Source organism: Lissotriton helveticus, chromosome 3_1 (assembly GCF_964261635.1).
Source record: "Lissotriton helveticus chromosome 3_1, aLisHel1.1, whole genome shotgun sequence".
In the NCBI taxonomy this organism is placed as follows: Eukaryota; Metazoa; Chordata; class Amphibia; order Caudata; family Salamandridae; genus Lissotriton; species Lissotriton helveticus.
In genome coordinates, this window is record NC_136061.1 from 1,173,484,303 (window position 1) to 1,173,511,501 (window position 27,199).

Below are 27,199 nucleotides of genomic sequence, written 5' to 3' on the forward strand. Positions count from 1 at the left end.
CCACAGGACAGCAATCTCCCAAACCCTCTCCCCTTCCCCCACAGGGCATACTGGTCTTGGCAAGCAGGAAAGCGCTGGTGCTCCAGCACTGGTGGGCATAGTTTCCCTGGGAAATGTCCCCTCCACCAGCTGGGAAACTCACAGCTTTGGCCCCAGTCCTTGTCACAGCCAGACGTCTTGCAGAGCTTCTCCTTGCACAGTCCGATTGGCTGCTTGACAGTTAATTATTGGAGTCTCAAGATCCCCATTTTATAGTCCATTTCCAATCACCAAATGTGATTTAGATTCTGAGTCTTTGATGTTTATATTGGGGGTTTGCTTCCTGTTGAAGCTCCCTCTCCTTCCCTCTCTTCCTCCAGAAAGCACTCTGTCACAGCAGAAGCAACTCCCAATCTGATAGCCTCACAACACAGGCCATAGGAGTGACTAGCGGTTCACACCTGGACATCAGCCACAGTGATATGGGTATTAAACTATTACCGCAGAGAATCGGGCTCTACTCTTTATGATTCTCTTATCAGCTTCATTTAGTTCCTGAGATGTACCCAGCTAGAAAGAGGTCGTCAGATTGGAGTAATCGAGACGCTTGCTAGTTGTTTTAATATACATAATTAAGAGGGAGAGAAACCAATCATTAATTGCAGCCTATCGGACCTCAAGGCCTGAATATTTTCCTTCTGGGGCCGTGAATCCATAAAGGATTAGTCTCTCTGGGGTTTGAAGCCACTTACTGACGAAACAGTTCTGTTACTATATTTCACATGCTTGTGCAGCAGTATCATTCGTACACATGCCTTCATATGAAAGGGACATGGTATTATCAGTATATGTTACAATGTAATGGCTACAAGGTAGCACCCTTAATGACTAAACCTGGTGTGATAAGGAGGTGCTGGTCACGTTGGTAGCCTCAAGAGCTACATGTTAAAGGCTATGGAAGAAGTACCTTCAAGCCTTTTGTGAATTTGTGTTTAAGATCTCGGGTCATCCAAGTCTATAAAAATTGTTGATCACTGGGGCCTTTATAAAGCTTTTTCTTCTGTAGTTAAAGCAGCATCTCCTAGACCACAAGTCTGTTTCAGGACCTACAAATATTGGCTTAACAGTGCTTCAGTAAACCTTTTGGAATTTGTGTGGAGTAGCCATCCCCCTGCATCTGCAGACACAGACTGAATCAACCCGGTACTTAGTCTTCCTGGCCATCGTGCCCACTGAGGGAGCAACTCGCCAGGAAGAGGTTGTCGTGAGTTCAGGAGGTCAGGCCTGTCACTTTCAGACACTGACCCCCTTCCCCAGCAGGAGCCTCTCAGCACCAATATCCTGGGTACCAGAGCCCCTGTATCATCCCAGGCTTGTTGCGTGTCCATTCTGGACACCACTGATGCACACACCAACCTTCCATCGAGGGACTAAAGGATCCACGAGGGCTTCATTGAGAGCAGCCCTGGTGCCCGGTTTCCTCTCCCTCTCCATTTCACCAGAGCCAAGTGAGAGCCTCGAACTACAGTGACCCGCCAGACTAAACACCCTGAACCCGAAGCCCCGCTTACCGGGATCATGTAAAGTGTGTCCCTCTGCTCCAGAAACCCTCAAGAGCCAAGCCCCTCTTTGAGTTTTGCCAGACTTGTCCCCCACTTGCAGCTTTTCTTGTGAAAGTTTGTTTCTACTGTTCACAAAACGTAACCCGGAATGCATGGGAATATTTAAACCGCATGTGAATCAAGGAAAGATTCAACAATTCAAATGCAAACATTCTGAGAATCTAGCCATCTGATGCAGCTGCAGGCGACCACACTTCATCCCTAGATTTACCAATTCTTACACCACTGTAATACTGCAGACTCTTAAATTCCACTAGTTTGCTATTATGAGCACAATGTTTGAAATTTGCTGATGAAGCACAAGTTACTACTTGTATAACGATATATCTGTAAGAGCCATTAGTTAGTGATAGATTCCTTACCTTAGAATATTCCCCAGGTGTCAGACTGGATCCGGAAGTTTTGCTCAGCAGTACCCCTGCGCGTCAGTAGGTGGCGTCGTGCAGCTCCGTGTCAGTCACTGGAGTCAAGAGCGCCAAGATGACGTCACGGAGACTACTTAGGCGCCACCCATGCACACTGACGTCATTTCTGTACACTACTTTCCGTGCCGAAACGCAGAGCCATGCAAGATCCTGACCATTGGTGCAGAAAACTAGGGCCCTAAAAGGGGATGACCTTAACCCTAGTAATCAGTTCGCAGAACGGGGAGGATGGGTGGGGCGGTAAGGAATCTATCACTAACTAATGTCTCTTACAGATATATCGTTACACAAGTAGTAACTTGTGCATCTGAAAGAGACACGTTAGTGATAGATTCCTTACCTTAGAATAGATACCCCAGCACTACCAACCCTGGTGGTGTGTCTGCAAACAAGATTACACCAGAAAGTCACGGAGCACAGAACGGCCAAAGAAGCAGTCTCTCCGGACCAGACTGTCAAGGCAGTAGTGTTTTGTAAACGTGTGCAGCGAGGCCCACGTAGCTGCCTGACAAATGTCCTGCAAGGGAACGCCGCATCCCAAGGCAGTAGTGGCTGCAGTTGCCCTGGTCGAATGGGCACGCAGCCCCACAGGAGGCACCTTCTTGGCCAAGGAGTAACATGCTTTGATGCACAGAACGACCCACCAGGAGATGCTCCTATTGTGACAAGCCCAACCTTTCTTGGCGCCCACGTAGCCAACAAAAAGCTGATCATCCACCTGGAACTGCTGTGTATGCTGCAGACAGAATGCAAGCGCACGTTTCAGGTCCAGATGGTGGGGCCTCTCCTCTTCCCTTGAAGGATGCAGAGGCGGGAAGAAGGTGGGCAAAGTGATGGTCTGCCCGATGTGGAAGGGCGTGACAACCTTTGGCAGAAAAGAAGGACGGGCCCTTAAAACCACCTTGTCTGGACGAACAGAGAGGAAAGGAGGTTTAGAAGAAAGGGCCTGGAGCTCACTCACTCTTCTGGCAGAGGTGATAGCAACCAGGAAGGCCGTCTTTAGAGTGAGAAGACGCAAGGTACAGTTATGAAGGGGCTCAAAGGGAGCGCACATCAGAAAAGTCAAGACAAGATTCAAGTCCCACTGATGCATTATGAAGGGCACGGGTGGAAAAGTATGCGTAATGTCTTTAAGAAAACGGTTAACAACCGGGGACTTAAAAAGAAAAAGGTGATCTGGAAGCCGCAGAAAGGCAGAGATGGTTGAAAGATAACCTTGGATAGTGCCCAGAGCAGAGCCCTGCTGGGCCAAAGACAGAAGGAACAGAAAAACCTTAGAAAGAGGGGCAGAAAGGGGATCCACTACCTTCGCTGTGCACCATGCAGGCGTATACTGTTTTGGTGGAGGGACACCTGGCCGCCAAAATTACATCACAGACTTTGGGAGGAAGATCGAAAGGTGTCAACTGTCGCTGCTCAATCTCCATGCATAGAGGTGGAGGCTGGACGGGTTCGGGTGGAGGACCGTCCCCTGCTGCTACGACAGAGGATCCTCCCGAAGAGGCAGACGGATCGGGGGATTGATGCTCATACTGAGTAGTTCAGGATACCATACTCTTCCAGCCCAGTCCGGAGCCACAAGATTGACTTGGGCCCGGTCGCGGCTGATCTTCAGCACTCTGGGCAGAAGTGGTTTAGGCGGAAAGGCGTACAACAAATCGCAACTCCATTCGCGACGAAAAGCGTCTCCGAGCGAGTGCCGCCTTGGAAATTCCAACGCGCAGAACTGATGACATTGTGCATTCTCTTCGGTGGCGAATAGATCTAACCAAGGCTCGCCCCACTGCAGAAAGAGATTTTGCGCCACGTCCGAGTACGGACGCCATTCGTGATCCACCATGCACCGGCGGCTGAGTTAGTTTGCCCTGGCGTTCAGAGAACCAGCCAGGTGTTGAACCACCAAGGTAATGCCTTGATTTTCCAGCCATGTCCAGAGGTGGAGAGCCTACTGACATAGGGTCCACGACCCCACCCCACCCTGCTAGTTGCAATACCACATGGCGGTGGTGTTGTCCTGCACTACACTTCCCCAGACAGAGGGAAGGTATGCCTTCAGTGCAAGGCGGATCGTCTGCAGCTCCAGAAGGTTGATATGGACCAGGGACTCCGCCGGAGACCAGAGGCCTCTGATCTCCGCCTCTCCCATGTGGCCTCCCCATCCCAAGAGGGACGCATCCGTCACCACTGTGTGCTCCGGTTGGGGAAGGGAGAGGGATCTGCTACTGACCCAATCGCGATTCATGAGCCACCATTGCAACGGTTGTGCTGCGCCCTCCGAAACCCGGATGCAATCGGACAGGTTGCCCTGATGCTGTGTCCACTGGAACTTAAGGTCCCACTGCAGCACCCGCATATGCCATCTGGGATATGTCACCAGCAGGACACAGGAGGCCATCAGGCCCAGAAGCCAGAGGGTCAGCCTGACAGACACCCAGGATAGAGGCTGAAAGAGCGGAATCATAGCCTGAATATCCCGGACCCGCTGCTCGGGAGGATAAACCCTAAACTGCGTTGAATCAAGAACCGCTCCGATGAAGGGGAGCTTCTGAAAGGGACTCAGGTGCGACTTCGGCACATTGATGGAGAACCCCAGCAAATGCAAGAGGTCGGTAGTAGTCTTGAGGTGGGTGATGAGCCCGCCTTCAACAGCCAGTCGTCGAGGTAGGGGAAGACTGACACGCCTGACCTGCTCAGATGAGCAGCGACCACCGCCATCACCTTCGTGAACACCCGAGGGGCACTGGTAAAGCCGAAGGGGAGGACGGCAAACTGAAAATGCTCCTGGCCTACCGTGAACCGCAGGTAGCCCCGGTGGGCCGGCAGGACAGGGATGTGAAAATATGCGTCCTGTAAGTCCAACGCCACCATCCAGTCTCCAGGGTCTAGGGCAGTCAGGACCTGAGCCAGAGACAGCATCCTGAACTTCTCCTTTCGGAGGAAGCTATTGACATCCCGGAGGTCCAGGATGGGGCGCAGGCCCCCTTGTCCTTCTTGGGGACCAGAAAGTAGTGGGAATAACAACCACTCCCTCTTCCTGACTGGGAACGCGCTCAATGGCCCCCTTGGCCAAGAGCAGCGAGACTTCCTGACGGAGAAGAGTCAAATGATCCCCCGACATGTGGTGGTACCGAGGTGTCATGGTAGGAGGGGAGGACAGAAATGGGAGTGCGTAACCTTGGCTGATTATATGCAGCACCCACTTGTCTGACGTAATGTCGTGCCAGTGGTGGAGGTGGTGGCGGATCCTGCCAACCACCGGCATGGGGTGCTCCCTGAAGCTCGCATTAGGAAGGCATAGAGGCGGAAGCAGTGGGGGTGGAAGAGGACTGACCCGCGCGCTGGTTACCAGACCCGCCCATGCGGAATCCATGGCCGCGCTGAGGCTGGTTCTGCACAGGCTTGCTGGAAGAGCGTGCCTGGGTCCTGCTGCCCTGGCCACGAAAGGAACAAAACCCAGGCATGGCAGTGGTCTTCGTGGAAAGGCCCAAAGACTTGGCCGTGGCACGAGAGTCTTTAAAGCGCTCCAGGGCATTGTCGGCCTTATCGCCAAAGAGGTGGGAGACATCAAAGGGCATGTCCATGAGCGAGCTCTGGACATCGGGCGAGAACCCAGTAGAACGTAACCAGGCATGGCGCCGCAACGCCACCGTCATGGAATTCGCCCTGCCCAACGAATCAGCAGAGTCCATATCACACCTGATGGCAAACTTCGCCGCATCCTTGCCCTCCGCAATCGCCTGGGAAAGGTCAGCCTGGACCTCCTCAGAACACTGAAGCAAGACCTCAGCTACCGAATCCCACACTGCGTGGGAGTAACGGCCCAATAAGCAGGCGGTATTAACGGACCACAACCCCAAGCTGGCCGGGGAGAACAACCTCTTGCCAAACTGGTCCAGCCTTTTAGAGTCCTTATCCGGCGGAGCCGTGGGAAAGGCTCTCTGCGATGTCGAGGCCTGAATAACCAGGCTCTCAGGCGTGGGGTGAGTGGTCAAGAAGGCAGGGTCACCAGGCGCTGGTCGATGGAGTCGGACGACCTCCTTATCCACCGGCACCCCAGAGGCCGGCCACAACCAAGTGCCCAAGAGGACTTCGGTGAGAGCCTCATTGAAAGGGAGCAGCGGCTCAGATGACGGAGATGCCGTCTGGAGCACCTCCGTAAGGAGGTTGGTCTTAAGGGTCACCGTGGGGAGGTCGAGAAGGAGAGCCTCCACAGCCCGACGCAGGACCACGGTATAGGAAGCGCCCTCCTCCAAAGTAGGCGGAGGAGAGGCAAACCCCGGTTCAGAAGACACATCAAGATCGCCCGCATCTTGGAGGTCGTCCACCCAATCCTGCTCGGAGTCACATTGCCGGGCAAGAGGGTCCTCTGAGCAGTCCCAATCCTCGTCCGGCTCCGGAGTAGATGGAGCCGGCTGCGGTGGCAGACCCGGCGCTGGAAATGGGGCCAGCAGCACCGCAAACTGCACCGGTCAGGGCCGAGCCGGAGCTGTATCCCAATTTGGATGCCAGGCCGGAACGAAATGGTCCGAGAACCAGGGCAGGGGCAGGATAAACAGCACCTAGTACGGAGCCTGTGGCAGGAGCCAGCGGCGCTGCACCTCGCAGCGCCGGAGCCGGCGGAGCAGGATCCTATGGCGCCGGTGGCAGAGCCGCCGGACCAACAGGATCTGGACACAGGATTGCGGGGTCTGAAGGCATGCCGGCGGGAGCCCGGGGCCTAAAGAGGCGGTCCATAGCAGCAATAAACTCGTGCATCTGTTCGGGAGTCGCTGACGGACCCGGGTATAGCAGGTAGGCCGCGGGACTCCCCGGCTCCAGAAGAACCGCAGGGGCGGAGCCCCTGTCCCCCTCATCCGCCTCTGGAGAGCAACGGGGGGACGTCGGAGAGCGAACACGCTTCTTCAACTTCTTTTTATGGCGCGCTTACCGGTATCTGAAGGCGAAGACTTTGAGCCCGAGGAGCGACGGCTCTGGTCCTGCGAGCGGTCCCGCGAACGGCCCCTAGACCTGGAGCGGCGGTGAGAGGAGTACCGGATCTCCAGCAACTTCCTGCGTCGCTCCCACAAGGCCTTCGGGGCCATGGCTCGACAGTCTCGGGAGTCATGATCGGTCTCCAGGCAGTAGAGGCACACATCGTGGGGGTCTGCCACCGACATGTTATGGCGGCACAACACATAAGACTTAAATCCTGGCATCTCTACGTGCATCAGGAGACCAGAGGAGGAGACAAAAAATCTCAAAAAAGTAGTAAAAAAATGACTGAGGTACGTGCTCAATCCGGATCTGCGCTTTCGGCGTGGAAAAAGAAAGAACTGACATCAGCGTGCATGGGTGGCGCCTAAGAAGTCTCCGTGACATCATCTCGGCGCTCTCAACGCCAGTGAAGGAGGCGGAGCCGCACGACGCCACCTACCGACACGCAGGGGTACTGCTAAGCAAACTTTCTGGATCCAGTCTGACGCCTGGGGAATATTCTAAGGTAAGGAATCTATCACTAACGTGTCTTTTTCAGATAAAATGGTTACAAGACATGTACTTTACGATCAGATGAGCAATGTTTAAGTGTTTATTCTAATTCAAGATCAATCGATATAGAGCAAAAAGAATAATATGCTTTCTCTCCATCACAACACTTGAAGTTATGCAAACAGCAGTGTGCGCAATAGGGGCTGCACCAGTGTATTTAATTTTCATAAATGTATAGTAGAGATGCTCAACTTCCCCTGACCCCACCGCTAAGAAGTCACAAATATAAGAGAAAAGACTCTCTCTAAGTAATTAAGTTCTGAAAAGGAGCATACAATTGAACGTAAAACCTTCATTAATTATGCACAAGCATGTAATTAAACATCTTTTTTCCCAAATTATACAAAATGTTATGGGATCCACAAAAAACATGCAAATATGGAGTGCAAGGAGTCTTGAGATTTCTTATTTTCAATTATTCTTTATTTGTAGTCAAAAGCATCAGCCCAGCCAATGAGTTTCGTCCAACATGGACTTCATCTACTATAAAGACTTTGAAGGAATTAATGCCTTCGATTCATATTGAGATTATCGTATTGATGATCACCCAGAAGCTTAATTTATTTCCAGATGTAGTGTTAATGCGCTGGTGATCACCACCCCGTCTGTGCAATAAAATCTTAAAAGGATAATTGCCTTAGATCATTGCTTGCATGTCATCCGTTCAGGTATGTGAAGCCGTCTGTCTATCCATTGAGCTCAGGGATAGACAGACTGTTTCACATACCCTTTTAAGATTTTGTTCAATACGATAATCTCAATATGAATCGAAGGCATTAATTCCTTCAAAGTCTTATCTAACAGACACTACGGTGGTTATAATAGAGAAACATCTTGGTGATCTTCAAAACGACAATTCCAACCCTGATGAAGCCCATGTTGGACGAAACGCATTGGCTGTGCGGATGCTTTCGACTACAAATAAAGAATAATTCAAAATAAGAAATCTCAAGACTCCTTGCACTCCATATTTGCATGTATTTTGTGAATCCCATAAAATTTTGTATAATTTGGGGAAACAAATGTCTAATTACATGCTTGTACATAATTAATGAAGGTATCACGCTTAATTGTATGCTCCTTTTCAGAACATAATCTACACCACAACACCCATCCTTGGGCTCCAATTTTAGGAGATCATAACAGAACTCAAATTCTAAAAAAGCATACAATCCCCTAGTTCCTTCTAAAAATCATTATGGCAAACAGAACATACCTGAGCTCCTGGCTTTCCTCATTAAGTAGAGACAGAAGATCCCAGGCCAGTTTCTGATGGCTGTCATCAACCCGAAACTTGTTATAGTGTTTAACATGCTGCAGCATTAGTTGATCGAGACACTCCAGAGCCTTGTCCTGAACAGTGCTTTCTGTATCTACAACCACAGGCACCACACCAGTCAACCATGCTTTCTGCATCGTGATATTTTGTTGATGAGCCTGTTGACAGAAGCAATGAGTAGATGTTTTAAAAAATAGTCACCAAGCAGGGTAAAAAGGTAAAAACAAATGAGTAATAGTCTAAGGTTAAGGAAGTCCAGCACAATAATCCTGTCATGTATATGCTTCACAATATCCTTATATACATTTATTTATATACTTAATATGGGATATTTGGTTAACACAGACTACAGTCTTTGAGCCAATTCAAAGAGCTTGCCTACACCTGATATCAGCTCAGAAACTCAAAGTATTAGTGCATTCAAGTTACCAGTGTACTCTGAAGAGTTATAGGTAAAGCCCACTTCTTTGAAGTTATCGGCAAGTGGATTAGTGAGGGTTTTAGAAAGGGGGGGATGGGGGACCACTAACCTCCTTAGTAAGCAGTTACACTGTCCCATCTTATTAGTTGCAGTACAACAGGGCAGTTGTATTATCCATTAAGATCTGCACAGGACTGGACTTTATATATGGCGGAAAGACCTCGATGCAAGCAGTTCTAAAAGATTGATGTGATGTCACTATGCACCAGTGGAGCCCACAAACCTCTGACCTCCATTTCATTCAGGTGCATTACATAAGCCCATAGTTGATGCAAGTCACCACTGTGTGCTCGGGGTGAGGTAGGGGGAATGACCTGCAACAAGCAAGGTTTGAAACCTTCCTCCACATTGTAGGTCCCTTGCTGCCTCAACCAACACAGATGTTGTCTGAGACGCACCCACAGTGTTTAGTCAACTGAATGCATAGGTTCCACTGCAGAGCCTACGTGATCTAGTGGGCATGGGAAACCGCAAAATACACTAGATGGCCTGGAGACCTAGAAGTGTCAGAACTGCCTGGGTTGGAACAAGAGCCGGGCTTAAAAAGATCTGGGTCAAATCCTGAATGTCCCAGGCTCACTGCGTGCGGAAAGGCTTTGAATGCCGCTATGTCCAGAACAGCCACTATAAAGGGAATCTACTGAACTGGCCAAAGATGGTATTCATCTCGTTAAAGGAGAACCCTAGAGAAGAAAGGCATGATCTGGTTGTCCACAGACTGACCTTGTCAGATTGTGACATATCACACTCAACAGTCAGCAAAGCAATGAGAATATGTGCATTATTGACCTGTGAAGATGGGCCACAACCATGGTAAAACCTCTAGAGGCTACGGTGAGATGAAAGTTAAGGACAGTGAAATTAAAATGGGATTACTTTCCTACCATGAAGCAGAGGAACTGCCTGCTGGAGAGGTACATAAAATGATGGGTTTGGGAGGTCCAAAAGTACCATCCAAGGTGGAGAGGACTTGGGCAAGAGTCAGCACCTCAAAATTGAAACTCCGAAGGAAGATAAATTCAAAAAATGAAAAGGCCCAAATTCAATCTGAGCACACAGTGTCTTTATTTTTTTTATTAACTCTTTTATTGAAAAGAAAGGCATGTTGCATAGTTAAGACAATGATAAATTAGCATTATAGGTCACACATTAAATGGTTCCTCATGGTGTATAAATCACAACATCTGATTGACAATATGCACTATGCAATGTCAAGTCCCCCCTGTGATATCGTCTCCAACTCTTGGTGGTTCACAAATCTCCCCCCTGTACACGTTCCATTGCCCCCATATTTGCATCCATTTATTCAGACACCCCCTGGCTTCATAGATGGATGTTTTGTCACCATAAACCAGTCCATATCATTGGCCCAAACTGCTATTTTTGGTGGGTTTGGAGCCCTCCAGTGTCGCGCGATATTTCTTTTTGCAACCATAAGCCCTAGTATGACCCTGGAATTCAAATCGGTAGGATCCCAGATGTTCAACAATGCTAGCCTAATATTACAGTGGATCTGTTGCCCCAGTACTTCCTCCATTCAGCGTACCACCCGTCCTCAGTATTGCTGGATCACTGCGCACTCCCAGAGAATGTGAATGAATGTGCCCTCCTGCCCACATTGTCGTACAGAGCCATCATCCAGAGTGTAACCCATGTTAACCAGCAAAGCCATGACAAATCGGATATATGAAGAGATGGCCAGCTCACAAGGGAAGCCACCGCCGCCTGCCACTCCTCATCATCTAGAAACGCAACATCATGATCCCATTTAGCTCTTAAGCGGGTCAGGGGATCCGCCATATTATTGATGAGATTTTGTTTATAAATATGGGATATAGCTTTTTCCAGTTGATCGCTTTCTATTATCCTGTCTTCAAGTGGGGAGGATTCAGGGAGGGCTTCACCCCTAAGGAGAACCACGAACAGGGCATTTCTAATTTGATGATACCTAAAGAATTCGGACTGGGCAAGTTCGTGCTCTTGCTGCAGTCAGGAAAAGGGAACCACCTCACCCAATTTCCATATATCACCAACCCTGGAGATACCTATAAGGTCTCATGCATCGAAGCCCTTCGAACGGATCAGTCTACCCAATTGTGCACAGTGCCAAAGTGGAGTGGCTTGCGTGAGTTTAGCCCCCCAGCCCAGACTCTTAGTGGCCACGTGCCATATATGCACTGCATGCCCGATCGGGCCGGTCAAAACAGGCCTCAAAGCTTGTGCGTATAACACATCCTTGAAGCCGCTTCCAGGGTGGAGCCATCTGTAGATTCGAAAGGCCGGGTCCTCCTGTGGTCTATACGTGCATTGGTTAATTGCTGCGAGTTGCGAGGCCCAGTAATAACTTTTGATATCCGGGAGCCCAATACCCCATCAAACCATCCCAGCGTGAGTTTGTGTGTTGCGATACGGGGTGGTTTGTCCTCCCACAGCAGATATCGGACAATACCATTGAGGTCCCTGAAGTACGAGGCAGCGACTGGGAGAGGGGTGCTCTGTAGCGCATAGAAAAGTCTAGGAAGGGACATCATCTTGAACAGGGCTGCGCTCCCCAAAAGAGTCAACGGGAGCGACTTCCAATGTTGAACATCCAATTTGAAACACACTAAAGGAGGCAGGAGATTATTGTTGTAAAATCTAGATAGATCTTTAGAGACCCAGATCCCCAATTATTTGAAGCCGTTAGCAGCCTCCGCTAGTTGGTAACCCAGAGGTAGTGAGTGCCGATTGCCATAAAGGACATAGAGCACAGACTTAGACCAGTTTATCATATATCCTGCAAAACTACCAAATACTCAGAATATGTCCAGGACTACATTGAGGGATGCCGCCGGGGAGGCCAGATAAAGCAGGATGTTGTCCGCATACAGCGAAATGCAGTCCTCCCAGCCCGACGTCCACCTAAGGACCCTGATGGCGGAGTATTGTCGGACCCACGTCGCCAAAGGTTCCAGAGCAAAAGCAAAATGAAGAGGTGACAAAGGACAGCCCTGTCTGGTGCATCTGTGGAGAATAAAAGAGCCCACAGTTTTAATGGACAGCAAAAGGGAACACAAGATGCAACCACTGCCTCTCTCCTTCTAGGAGACTTGCTCAACTGACCCTTTGTTTGGCAAGGATTGAGGCAGGTTCTGCCAAGATGTGAATAAATACAGGAGCAACTGTAGATGGGGTTGCTATAAAGGGAAGTGTAATCAGGACTTTAAACCTGCAGGACCCATTGTTCCAAAGCAACAGCATGCCAGCTGGGCACGTACAATATACTGCCTCCAATGGCCACAGGTGACTCCTGAATGGGAAGTCAGAGTCACTTGGCTGTGACAGCTGCCAGGGATGAAGAAGAGCAGGACTGACTCCGCTGGCTACCTTGGCCTCTGCTGCCACCATGATACCTGGGGTGGTGAAAGGGTTGAGATAACTGCCTCTGGTGCCAAGCTAGGAGCATGTGGTAACCCCTGATCTACTAGCACTGTTGATGGAACTAGCGGGTTGCAAAGAGCAAGCCCAAGCATAACGCAGTAACAGCTATCTGTAAAATGCTGAATCCATCTTGTTGTCAAAGTGCCTGGAACCATCAGAAATCATATCCATGAGAGGTGCCAGAATGCACCAACGAAACCCATAGTGTGCATCCAGGCATGACAACAAATCACCACAATGCCCAGCCCCCATCTACACAATGCAGGAGGTTCAGCCCAGCCTGAAAAACAATTTTCTGCTTCTTCTCCGTCGTGGACTGTTTGTGTATAAGAGTTCCGAAACACTTCAGGGAGAGTGGGCAAAATCTTGCTTGCCATGTTACAAAGTGCATGAGTGTATGTGCCCAGGAGGTATAATTCATCCTGAGTATGCAAGCATGCAAAGCCCAGCAGACATGAATGAGATTTGATTCTCCATCTAATGCAGTAGTGTGGAAGGCACTGGATTGACTTTGCTGCCTGAAGACTGCACCATAGGTTTCTTCAGTGTTGGGTGTGGAATCATAAGGGCTGGGTCATCAGGAGCTGACCTATGGTGCATAGAGATGGGACAACTTATTGGGTTCAATGCTTTGATCATGTCACAGTCAAGTGTCTTTCAAAGTCTTGCAGAAAGGCAACAATGGCTCTGAAGTTGAAGTGTCAGGTTGCAAAATTTCATAAAGACAGTGGCCTTAAATTCCACTGTTATCAACTGCAGTTACCACACATCTGCTATCCTATGTACAGCAATAACACATAAAGTAGAGTATATTCTTTAATACGAGGTTAATAAACTATGTAAAACTCCAAAAAAATATTTAGCGAGAAAGTTGTAGAAAAAATTGAAATATTAGTAAACAATTGCTTTATTGACCATTAATTTTTAACTTTCCATCTAATTAATTAAATGACCTATGTTTTCTAGCGGACAGACTTGAGTTTATTTTTTCAACCAGTTATTTGACTATTCCAGAAAAACAAATATAAATACCAATAAATTACTCAAAGATAATAAAATGTGTTAAGATTATAAAATGTGTTAAGCACCAAAAACTTAACCATTATTTTCTGTTCAGTGTTCCTCATGGAAGATCAAATACAAACAATGTCAAAAATATACAGATTACCAGGTAAAGTATTTTCTGCTAATCAAATTAAAAGTGTCAGGGCCCAACTCTGCGCATGGTCGTGCACAAGGTAACACAATACTAGTTTCTGCAGTGCCCAAAGCATAAGGGAAAGAACAGCCACACAACGTTCCAAAATTTGAAGGCAGATAGCCCCAAATGTCATTACACAAAAGTATTTATCCTGAGCAAAAGTCCAGTAAAGTTCAAATTCCACAGATATGCAGTTGTAGAAACTTCTTTTCATTCCAAGCGTCCAATACCATTAACCCACTCTGGTACAGACAGTTATGGTGTTTTGCATTATTGTAGCCCTGAGGAAGTCGATGGGAGATTGACCCCAGGCTACATCACCGATAACTGTTTTCTGAATAGACTTCAACTTCAATGAGGCTTTGAACACAGGGTTTCAATTACAATGATGGACTGGCTGTAACACTGAATTTGGTACTGTTCGCTTGGAATAAAAAGAAGAAGTTTCTACAACTGCATATCTGTGGAATATGAACTGTACTGGACTTTTGCTCAGGATAAAGACTTTTGTGTAAATATTATTTTCTGGTTCAGCCAGCTCCAAACAAAAAAATACTCACATTTTATTATCAATTTTTATTATTGCATATCTATACAGAAATGTTAAAATAACGATCATTGTTTCCTCATTACAATTTAACCAACCAAAGTAATGTGAGAATGAAAATGCTAGCAAATTATAAAGAAAATACTGGCAAATTATTGTAGGAATGTAGGATCTGCTATTATGGTTACCCCCAGATCCTGTTAATCAGGACACCAGTCAGTGTGCTCTCTCCCTAAACTGGACTATGGAAAGTACTTTGGTACATTCCTAATTGGCTACTGGTGTACCCTTCTATGTCTCTAGTATATGATACTAAAGTACCCTGGGCATGGGTACACCAGGGGTCTCCCATGGGCAACAGCATGTATTATGCCACCCATGAGAGACCACTCAAACTGTGACTACCGGCCTGGCATTGCAGCCTGTGTAAGCTGGTGCTAGCACCACTTACAACAGATATAAGTTTCCTTATATCTGGGATCACTGCACTTAAAACCTATAAGTCCCCCCTAAGGTAGGCCTTTCAATCACAAAGGCAGGGTGCTTGCCTCTAAGTGTGAGGGTGCCTGCATGAGCAGAACACCCCCTACAATCCCAGGAGTTGATTTTCCAGGCTTTGTAGGTGCAGCAGCCATTTTAAACATATAGTGGACATCAAGTCAATTACGCAATGTATAACTATATATGGGCTGCATCAAAACCGGTCATGTTTGGTATCAAACATGTTAGAATCCTACCCCAACACCGATTCAAGTATTGGATGTAGGATCCCATGTACTGGGGAGGGCGGCCTTATTTCCAAGGACCAGCCTTTCAGTGTCTAACAGGAAACTAGTGTTGCTGCCGACCACAGACACAATTCTGACCTCCTGCTGCTGAGCCAGGCGCGAGCAGGGGAAAGGCAGAATAATAGGTTTCCTGGGATGCCCGTTCTGTTGCTGCTGTTCTGCCGTCCTGGACACAGGGGGGTCTGGACAAGATGACCCAGTCTACCTAGCAGCTGCTCGCCGCTGCCAACTTGCTGCGCCAGGAGGCGTTTTAAAATCTCGCCAGGGGTCCCGCAGCGCGGGACGTCCTTTCTGGTCTTGCTGTACTGCCATCCTGGACACAGGGGTCTGGACAACCGACCCAGCCTGCCTTGCGGCTGCTCGCCGCCACCGTCCACTTGCTGCACCAGGAGGCGCTTTAAAATCTCTGCAGGGGGGCTCCCGCAGCGCTGCTGTTCTGCCATCCTGGACACAGGGGGGTCTGGACCACACAACCCAGCCTGCCGTGCGGCTGCTCGCCACTACCTACTTGCTGCGTCAGGAGGCGCTTTAAAATCTCTACAGGGTTCCCACAGCGCAGGACGCGCGCAGGCATGCCTCGGCCTCACTTGGGTGAAGCTCGGGCTAAGGGCGGGCCCATCTGCGCCCGTCAGCGGCCGAAAGAGGCTGGGCCAGGTCCCTTGGTCTCAACTTGGAACCCTTCGGTTTGGGCATCACCAAGACATGAGTTACTCAATCTTATTACCAAGGTCATGAACAAGGTACTTTGTATATTTCATTTTTAACTGTTATTTTATGATTGAATTCCTCTGGCATGCTGCCATCAAGCTCTTCGAAGAACTTAGATTAGGGAGTGTGCTACCCATTTCCCCATACCCCCCCCCAAGAAGCCCGTGCTGTGGCATACAGAAGATCAGTGACTCTAGCTCACGAAGCCATGGGCAAAAGAAAAATGATAGCTGCCCAAGGGGGTCTTCCAGAAAGTAATACAGTAGCAACCATTGATTCTTTCTTGACTAAAGCAGCAAATGTCATAACAAAGGAGATAGCACTGACCGAGAGAAGGCTTTCTATGGAGACCTAGAAAATTTCCCAGGGCTCTGCTGTGGCCAAGAATGGAGAGGGGTTCGGGACAATAGGGGACGCAGTGGGGAATTCGGCCCGCCTGTCTCGGTGCCCGCACCAAAGGAGGTCCCTCCTGTTGAGTTGGCCACGTTCACAAGTATCTCTACAGCCAAACCACCAGCGGGAGAGGATTTCATTTTGGACTGTCCCCCTACTAAGAGGAAGAAAAGTGGCTGTAACAGAGTCATGAGAAAGTCTCCACAGCCAAAATCTCCACTATCAGTCAGGCCCTACGTTGAACTGTTGTCGGAAACCCTTTTCGTAAGACAGGAGTCAATGACTAAAGATCTTTTAGCACCTATAACACTAAAGTTGGAAGGGATTGAGATGAGACTTCATTCTTTTGTTCCAATGCGTAACAATTGTCTCATAGGGACAGAGCTAGTAGTGGTGGGGGGCATAATATTTGATGCCCGGTAATACTAACCAAGTTCCTCAGGTGAGAAGCTCTCAAAACCTAGTGGGTGAGGAATTGCCCTGTAGACCTAAAAATAATTGCACACCTGGAGAGTCGATTCTTGCAGCCTAGGTGGTTCAAATGGATGGGCAGCGAACATCTAAAGAGGGCCTAATACCTATTTGAACCTTGCCTCAACCTATAATGTCCAAGGCTGAAAATCAATGTATTCTTGAACGGCCCCCTAAATATGCTCCCCTAGTCGCTGTTTTAATGGGGGTTCCCCCTCTATCAGAAGGTATAAAGGAAACCCCCTGGAACATAATCATAACGCCACTCACTGGTGTAACCACAATCTGGTAAATGGCCCAAATATATCTTCTGACATTATTATGGCCAGAAGAGAGGGATGGATTGGTTGTAGGATCAGGAAAAATGTAGAGGGGGGTTGTGTAATTGTTAACTTCAAGCACCCTGAGCAGGCTAAAGCGTTAGTGGGATGTCATTATAGGAATAACACTAAAACCACAATAAGGACTGCTTCTTTACAGGTTTTTTTTTATCCTTTTAAGCAGCCCTCAGTTAACCTTCAATGGCAGTTGCCCTTGAAATCGGTTATCCCTGCTCAAATCAAATCAGAAATGTGGACCAATCGCTTCCAACCTGTGGCCGGTCTACAGGGCCTTGATGAAAAAGATTGACTAAAGTCGGTGGATGACAAGTTGCAGGGCAACAAACTGCCATTCAAGTTCACCAACAACTTATCCCTACCAGCATCTATGCCTGAATCAACGCTTGACAATCCCCCTAACTCTCGTTCCACATCTGCTAGCCCTGGTGTCACCTGTACGTAGGTACTAACGTGGAACATAGCCAGCCTTGGGTCAAAAAGGGGCAATATATCCTGGGAAAATGTTCTTTTAACGCACCATATCATTTCCCTACAATAAACTTGGGAGTCTATCAATAGTTTTTTCTGGATGGTTTTATCTCATTCTTTAAACATGCAACCCCTTTGAATATGGGAAGAGCAAAAGGGCGGGGTCTTCTTTTAATGGTTTCACTTAAACTTTCTTGTAAAACCAAAATGATAGAATGCCGATAACCCTACGTACTAGCAGTGGAATTGTCATTCAAGAATTTTGCTACCCTGCTAGTTGTTATTTTTTATAATTCCTTCTCTAGAAGACAAGAGATAGAACATCATCGAGCTTTAGAGGAATCTTTAGAACACTATGGGGAAGACAAACAAACTTATCATGACACGATAATACTAGGGGACTATAACACCCACCAATGGTGTCTCAATTGCATTTCTACGATGGAGCAGGGGGATACTTTACCATTGACAAACCACTTTGAGTACACACCGTCAGGCAATTTTATTGTAGGTCTCCTCTCGGCCTATAATTTACATTGCTTACAGCAAACAGATGTCTCCGCTTTGGTCCCTACCTATGCAGGAAATTACAGCACTAGTATTATTGACTACATCATGCTCTACGCACCATTAGTTTCGGTTGTGGAGAACCTAAGCGTCTCGTCTCTTGGAACTACCATAGCGACCATAACTCTTACACTTGAGATGTCTCACTCTGTCACTCTAAAAGGGGTGGAGGTTAGCTGTATCTCCTACACAAATATTAGTACCAAAGATCAAGGACGCAGGCTAAGTGGGAAAGGATTATCCCAGAAAGTTTCCTAGACAACCTGTATGCTGTTTGTGCCACAGAGATCCATGCATGTATGGACCCTACTACGCATGATAGACCTACTCTAGAGGCTTTTGACAAAATAACTAAGCAGATAGCTTCTAACTTAACCATTGAGAGCAGGGTAAGATACCAGAAGATCAAGAAGTGGCTTGACGGCACCTGATCTGTGACCAACAGGGAGCATTGCAGGCTCTCAAGCAAAACCCAAGGGATGAAGCAGCAGTCAGGAGTTGTAGAAAGGCATGTAAGCTTGCAGTTCTGGAGAGGAAGAAACTGATAAGAGAGCAGGCTTGGGAGGCCCTCGGCCAAGCAAGTGTCTTGGCTGACAGCTCCAAATTCTGGTCTGTGGTTAACAGCCCTTTTTTTCTCTGACATGCCAAACTCTAACATAGACTGTACAATACCTGCCGAGCACTGGGTACAGCACTTTGGAAATATCTATAGCGTGCCAATTTAGAAAAGCCTGAAGAACAAATGGTTACTGGTTTGATGAGGTCCATAAAGCCATCAACTCGATATCCGGAGGTAAGGCTCAAGTTACTGGCTCAAGTTTGTAACGCAGCCTGTTCTTGTGGCTTTCCCCCTTCGTGAGCAATGGCTGTTATCCCCATTTTTAAAAAGGGTGCATGGGATGACCCCGCCTGTTATAGACCGATCTCGCTTTTAGATTCTACTGCTAAAATCACGGGGAAAGTGATACTGGATCGTCTAACAGTGTGGCTTGATCATTTTAATGTTATCTCTGATTTACAGAATGGTTTTAGGCAAGGCAAAGGGATGCTGGATCAATGCAATAACCTGCATCTAGTTATTGGGAAGTACACTACTGCCAAGAAGGGAATTTTACATTTGGATTTTATGGATTTAACATCAGTTTTTGATTGTGTAAATAGGTCTAAATTATGGTTGATTTTAAGTGACATGGGTTTAGATATAGAATTCGCGGATTTTTGATACACTGCCCACGAAAACACAACAGCCACGGTTAGATACAATGAAGATGGCGGTCTGACGGATTCCTGGGCAGTCAAGAGAGGGGTCCGACAGCAGAGCATCTTGGCCCGCTTGCTGTTTACGCTTTATATCAACAAGCTAGGGGACTATTTAGTATCAAACTGCAAAGACAACCCCAGGGCTGGTGCCAAGATGATCCCTGCACTCCTGTATGCAGACAACGCGGTTCTACTTGCTAGAAGCGCTATGGGCCTCCAACAACTCCTAAATGGTTTTATAGCTTTTATGGGCTCATGAGAGTTGACCACGAATTTTACTAAATTACATACCATGTCAATACGTTCTCAAAAGGCTGCCATGGTTAAGTTTTTCTGCAAGGGGGTAGAGTTAACTAAAGTGCCTACTTTTCCTATTTAGGGGTACTATTTGATGAACGAGGGTCTTGGTGTGCACAAAGAACACATAAAAAGAATGTTTTAGTGCTGCGCACTGAATAGAAGGGGATACCGTTTGGTGGCCCACTCTGGATTTACCACTGGGTCGAGAGGGGCGGGTATCTTGGTTAGGAACTCCCTCCCCCTTGAGATAGATGAGGAGGTGTTGGATGATAGGGGTCGTTATGCTGCTGTTGTAGGACGATGGGAGGGGAAGACAATCTCCATTTTGTCTGTATACGTTCCCCCTGGTCTACAGGCTACCACGTTTTCTGATTTGGGTGGGGTGGTCCTGGGACTCCCCGATGGCTTGCTGGTGGTGGGTGGAGATTTTAATTCGGTTGTCAGTGGAGAAGAAGATCGTAGCCCTCATAGAACCCTCCCCCCGTCGCAGCTATGGTTGGGAAATTTCATGGATACACTGGGATTAGCAGATTGTTGGAGACAACTTCACCCTGGACCGCTCCAGTACACCTTTTATTCGGGGGCCCATGGTAATCTCTCGAGACTTGATTACATTTTTATACCAGCGGCGCAGATGGTCTCCGTGAATGAGATCAGGCATTTGGCGAGGGGGATCTCAGATCACTCCCCACTATGGCTTACTATTGATGTGCGGCTGGAGTCCGGGGGCCGTGTTGCTCCTATTAATCCGTGGCATCTTCGTAACCCCAACATTAGTAAGGCAGTGGTTAAATGGATGGATTATTACTTTGCTGAGAATGAAGGGTCAGTATCCTCCCCTGTTATTTTGTGGGAGGCATGTAAAACTGTGATCCGGGGTCAGACTCTCTTTGATTGCCAGTGAAAGGGGGCGCAGAACTGCAGAAGTGGTAAGACTTGAAAACGATATCTCTGAGTTGGAGGAACGTATGGAATCTGTGATTACGCCTGATAGCCTGCACTCCTTGGCGCTTAAACAGTTTGAATATAGGGCTCTGGTGACTGATGCGGCTAAGGCGATGAACCGTGAACAGCAGGGTCGCCTGTATGATGTGGGTGACAAGGCTGGGAAGTTGCTTGCTTGGCTTGATAAACGCGATAGAGTGAATCGTGTGGTGCCTGTTATTGAACGTGCGGATGGTGTGCGGGTTGTGGACCCGGTCGAGATAGTTGAGGTCTTTGCCCAGCACTTTCGGGAGGTGTACTCGCCGGTCTCGGACAGACCTTTGGAGGACTCGCATCTATTGCTCTGAGATATCACATTGCCTAGTCTGTCGGACTCGGACAGGGAGATGATGGAGGCGGATTTTTCTACCGATGAAGTAGCGCTCGCTGTCCGTGCACTTCACTCTGGTAAGGCTTCGGGCCCGAACGGTTTGCCGGTCGAGCTGTATAAATTGTGTCCCGACAAAATGGCGCCGTATCTTTGTCGGTCATTTTTGGCGTCACGAGATCTCGGGCTTCTTCCCCGAGATCAGAGACTGGCGTCTATTGTGGTCATCCACAAGGATGGAAAACCCCGGGAACACTGCTCGTCATACCGGCCGATCTCGCTTTTAAATGTAGAGCCCAAGGTTCTTGCTAAAATCTTGGCGAGCCGCATGATCACGGTGATCGGTGATTTGGTGCACCCTGATCAGTCCGGATTTATCCCCCATCGTAATACTGCACTCAATCTCTGTCGCCTCCACGGTGTCCTGGCGAGGGCGGGGTCTCTTGCGGAACCGGCCATTTTGGTTTCCCTTGACGCCTCGATGGCCTTCGACACGGTGGAATGGCCCTATTTGTGGGCTGCTCTCGCTAAATTTGGGTTTGGTCCTGGGTGGGTTAAACTTCTATATGAACAACCGCTTGCACAGGTGGTGGTTAATGGAAGGGCTTCGGATCCTTTTGTCCTTGGGCGTGGCACGAGATAGGGCTGCCCTTTGTCGCCTCTCCTTTTTGCGCTGGCTCTTGAACCCCATGCCGCGTGGCTCCGATGGGAGCCCTCGCTCAAGGGTATACGGTGGTCTCCTACCTTCGAAGATCGGGTGTCTTTATGCCGATGATATATTGTTGTACCTCACTTCTCCCCGTAAGTCATTGGGTGTCCTGTTTGATGTCCTGTGTTCTTTCGGGGAAGAACTCTGGTTTGGTTATCAACTGGACTAAATCTTGTATTTACCCACTTACGGGTGGACAGCCTTCTCTGCCTCGCTACTGCCCTATACCTGTTTCCAGTGTTGGTTTCAAGTACTTGGGGATCTATATTTCTTTGGACCCCAAGGTCCGATTCGAGCGAAATCTACTGCCTCCGCTCGCCTGACTTCGGTCGGATGTGGCGGCTTGGTGTGGGTTGCCTCTTTCCCCTTTGGGGAGGGCGGCTTTGTTTAAAATGATGTCCCTTCCCCGGTTCTTGTACGCCGTCCAGAACACGCTGGATCTGGTTCCAGCTGGTTACTTTCGAGACATTGAGGGCCTCCAGAGGAAATTGGTTTGGGGCGGGCGGCCGCGCATAGCGCTTGCGAAGTTGACTTTGCCCTGGTATGACGGTGGTATAGCTTTACCGGATGTCAGACGCTACTATTGGGCGTCCCAATTAAGTGCTATTAACCATGACATGTTTGGACCTGTTCCTAGTCCCGCTTATGATATGGATAGGTGGCAACTGCCCGGGGGTGATTATAATCGAACGATTTATTCCAAGTTCGACAGGAGGTATTTGGCGGGCCCCACTGCGGTGGCAATACGTGTATGGGATAGTGCAACATCGACCACGTGCTGGACTGAAACTTACTAGGGCGACTCCTCTATATGCAGCTGAGAGATTGGGTGGTCTGTGGTCTTCGAAGGGGTTCGATAGATGGGACCTTATTGGTATCAGCAAAGTGGGTGATCTTTGGGCCACCGATAGAGTCAAAACTTTTGACGAGTTAAAACGGGAATATAAACTGAGTGACCGAGAATATTTCCGATACCTTCAAATTCGCCATGCGCTCGATTCGGTCTTCCCTGCTGGTATCTCGATCCCCGAGTCTTCTCCCTTGGAGGATAGAGTGCTGGATGGACATGTCCCCAACAGCACTATCTCCCTCATATACAAAAAACTTATCAATACCCGTTCGGACCTTCTCCTACGGCTACGTGAGGCATGGACTGGTGACGGGCTTGAGTTAGATGATGAGGACTGGCAGGCTGCAGTGTCATCTCCGAAAGAAGTCGCTATTCCGGCGCGTCTCCGACTGGTGCAGCTCAAGATCCTTCATCGTGTCTATGTCACGGGTCCACGATTGATGCATATGGGCTAGTCTGTGGATGGGTTATGTCGGCGTGGATGTGGTTTGCTTGCTACTTTCCTCCATATTATATGGGAATGCCCGGCGGTAGTGGTTTTTTGGAATCGAGTGCATGCGGTGATGAGAAGTGACGGGCGTCGGGCTACTTCCTGAGGCCCGACGCTGCTTGCTGAATGTTTGGGAACCGACTGATTGTACCGTTGCTCAGACTCAATGGGTCACACTGGGCAACATTATTGCAAAGAGAGACATTGCTCAGCTCTGGGGGTCTCATAGGACACCGCTGGTCTCGGCCTGGAAGGAGAACATGGACTGGTGCATGTTTAGAGAAAAATTTGTATACATCTCAAAAAGGTAGGCCCAAGAAGTGGGATAGGATTTGGGGTCAGCGGAACTCGTATCGTGGAGAGATTTGTGTCCCTCCCCTTGCAGAACCCCCTGATACTACAAGCTCTCCTTGACTGTTCGTTCCAGTGCTTTTTATTTTCTATTTACTGTGAAATATTGCTTGCTCTTGTTCCCCGCTCCCCATTTCCATGATTTCTTGATGCTTGCTTTTCGTCGTCTCCCTCATGCCACACGTAGCGGCCCTTTTATTGATACCTTTGCCTCGACTCTTTTTCTTGTGGGGTTTCTGGTTTGTTGTTTATATGTAATAAAATATAAGAACCTTTTATTTATCCTCATCTGCCAGTTGCTCCGAACCACATCATGCCTCTACGCTGCCGAACCCTCGGGTTGTCGGCTGATGAGCTGTGTACTGATTTATTCTTTTTGCTTCGCATTATTGACCGGCCTTGGTAGCTGTAAGTCTGTATCTGTCATCATTTTATAAAATAAAGGTTTTTCAAAAAAAAAAAAAAGAATGTTTTAGCCAGAGCGGTGGGGGCCACACTGAACTTCGCAAAAAGATTGAGGTCAAAACCTCACCCTGCTGAAGATCTACAAAAAAAATGTATTCCCATGGCCACATATGGGTGTGATGTCTGGGGTTACAAGGATGTGAAGGACATTCAGGGGGTAAAGAACAAATTTATGCGTAAGCTCCTGCAGTCCCGCCCACCATTCCGGCATTTATCTTACATGAAGAACTGGGGGTGGGGTATATCTCGGACCTGATAGCAGTAGCCCTACTACTGCGCTGGAGGAATCTGGGCCTGTCCCACCTCTAATTTAAATCAACGTATAATTAGGGACTGTACCGCGCTTGAGGGGGCCTTACATATTCCCTGGTTAAAATATAGAATTGAACAGACAAAATGGCTTGGCTGCCCGACCTGTACCCAAGCCCCAGGCCGTTGGGCCAAGTAGGTATTAGAAATATTAAACAGCAGTTCCTGGACAAATGGAAGGGGTGCAGGGAAGAGAAGGAGTTAGCCAAGCCCACCATTAGAAGGTTTGCCACACTGAGTTGGAGCCAAAAGGTACAACTGTATCTACTCCTTGTTAGCAGAGCGTATCATCGCTTTGTGTTGACTAGATTGTTTGAATTTGGTCCCCTGGCTACTGGCGTTTCCTCAAGGATATGTGAATCCTGGCACATTAAAACCCTGCCCATGTCAAAATTTCTCAAAGCAAGATGCCCTACATTTCATCTTCTATTTTGATTATTATAATCTCCTGCGCAGAAAGTTTATACTTCCACTGCTCTAGGATCGTCAATGTGCCCAAGTCAGGCCTGCACTACTATATCTCCATATGCTATCTTTTCCCATGGTCTGCTTTGGGGTTGCGAGCTTCTGAACAGGGACCATTAGACACTGGAAAAAGTTGTCCTTGCAGTAGCCAGCTTGTCTTTCCCGGTAGTGCTCAGGGTTTACTACACGTCAGTATGTGCACTTTATGTTATATTGCTTATAGAAAATTGGTTTTATGCTTAGCACTGTTGCACTTTATATAATGTATCCTTTGTGGTTAAAAACTTGATCCCGGAAACAATAATGCTGGCCGTTTTTTATCAATTCGCAAAGCTGTTCTTACCTTATTTATTTATGTAATCCAGATTTTATTAATTGAATGCACCCTGAAGATTTGTCTTCTTTTTAAAATGTTTGCTTTTATGGCTTTTAGTTGACGAATTAAGTACCTTTTGACTTGACTAGGTTTCCTGTCACAGAGAGGTGTAACCACCTCTCAGTCAGGACTTAGTGTATTAAGCTGGGGTGGGGGTTCTTGTCAGCGCCACCAGACTGTGTTGAAGGTCACATTTGGAGCCCTCCTTGCATACTCCGTTGGAACCAGTTCAGGGAGCCAATGGCTTCCGCTCTGGTGCGAAACTGTACAAAGGACATGGAAGTATCCTCCCCTCTGTCCAGTCCCTCCTCTCGGAGGGACCCCTGACTCTCCCAACCATTTCATCTGGGTACATAAGGGCTTATCTGTGGGTGGCTCTTTAGATTCGTCGTGGGACAAGATTCAGATCTGACACTACTTCATCTTCAACTGTCTGGGCACTTTGGACTTTGTTGGACTTTGCTTTAGGAACGGAGACTGCATCTGGAAGACTCCTGTTGTTACTGGTCTCATCGCCCTGCCAGTCTACTGCGTCGTCTGTGCCTCTACTCCATCAATGTGGAACAAACCCTAATGTGTCATTAGACAACTTCAAACAATAAATCTGATTAGTACAAAAAACACGGTAAATCCTAATTCTTTGAAGGTACAAAATTATTTATATAAAGCAAGGTTTAAAAAGGAGTACATATATATGAAAGTAGATGGCGTGACGAGATACCCAGCGTGCGTCCGGCAATCAAGGCATAATGCAGCCTTGAATGCTGGTTATCTCGTCACGCCATCTACTTTCTTTAAATATATCAAAGATTGTCTACGCATGGAAGATTGCTCTCCTGCTCCACACGATTGATTCAGATGACCTTAAAATATATACATGCACCATAGTCATCAGTGTCAATATTGACGTTGGCGACCATTGATCCGCTTCATGGTTTCTGGCCTCGTTACATTATTTATACAAGAGTTTTGTTCTAGCAAACACTATTGTCCTGAAGATGGTCTGCAGGACTGAAGCCACAAGACCAAAACGTTGACTCCACCTTCTATTCCGGAGAAACTGTCAATCTCTAGCGACATACATTTTCATTAGATTTGTCGTTCTATATATTGTTGTGGAATAGTTGTTGGTCATGAACTGTTAGGATAATTTGATTTTACTTCTTTTCATGATCTTTTGCTGACTTAATTCATATGTCTGTACTCCTTTTTAAACATTGCTTTATATAAATAATGTTGTACCTTCAAAGAATTAGGATTTCCCGTATTTTTAGTACTTATCAGATTAATTGTTTGAAATTGTCTAATGACACATTAGGGATTGTTCCAGATGGACTAACCTTTCAAGTAACTCTACATTCATTCAAGTTCATTGCGAATAAATTCTCTTGTTGGCACCTATTACCTATTATTGTATTGCCCAAGCCTCCAAGGGTGTATTGGGTTTCCCAATCTATTTACTCTACTCCATCCAGGTTCTTATCCAGGCCTTTGGGAATCACAGACCCCTAAAGGAATCTCCCTTAGAGGGAAGGAGTCACTCCGCTGCATCTGCAGGCACCGCAATAAAGCTGGCACGTCTGCTGCTCCTAAGCTCCCTCAGACTCCAAAAGGCTCAGTATCACAAGTGGTGGGTCTGCAACTCCTTCCAGGCCTGCACGGTCTTCTCAGCAAGTTTGAAGCCAGTATGCCTCTCCGGCTCTTGGTGAGCCCCTTGGATCTTGCTGGTCCAGACACTGCACCTTCTTAGTTTTCCTCGTCTGTTACTGCTGCCAAGAATAGTCACCGACAACCCACGTGGGACAGCTCATGCACAGCCCCTGGCCTTCCACAGTGTCGCAAGGTCCTCAAAGCTGCAGCGACAAGGTCACCGTCATCTCTCCTGCATCTTCGTTCATCAGTGGTCATTGGCCTTCCGTGCCTCCTGGTCACTCTAGAGTGGCATAGACTGTCCACTCTGCTTGCAGGTACTCCTCTTCAAGAATCCACCCTTGGATTTCACCAGACTCTTTCATCTTCTTCACCTGCAGCATCTACATTGAAGCACTCTATTGAGGTCTATGGCGGTTTCTGATGTTACTTCACACTTACGCACC

The 27,199-nt window shown here is 47.8% G+C and overlaps 1 protein-coding gene across 2 annotated transcripts in view; it reads right to left on the reverse strand.

Moving 5' to 3' along the window:
* The window catches only part of NCAPD3 (non-SMC condensin II complex subunit D3), a 764,397-nt gene that overhangs the window by 377,350 nt on the left and 359,848 nt on the right, over window positions 1-27,199 (reverse strand). For both annotated transcript variants that reach the window (XM_078681814.1, XM_078681815.1), the window contains exon 16: window positions 8,769-8,989. In XM_078681814.1, the coding sequence (XP_078537940.1) occupies window positions 8,769-8,989 (221 nt within the window). The remainder of the gene's footprint in view (window positions 1-8,768; window positions 8,990-27,199) is intronic.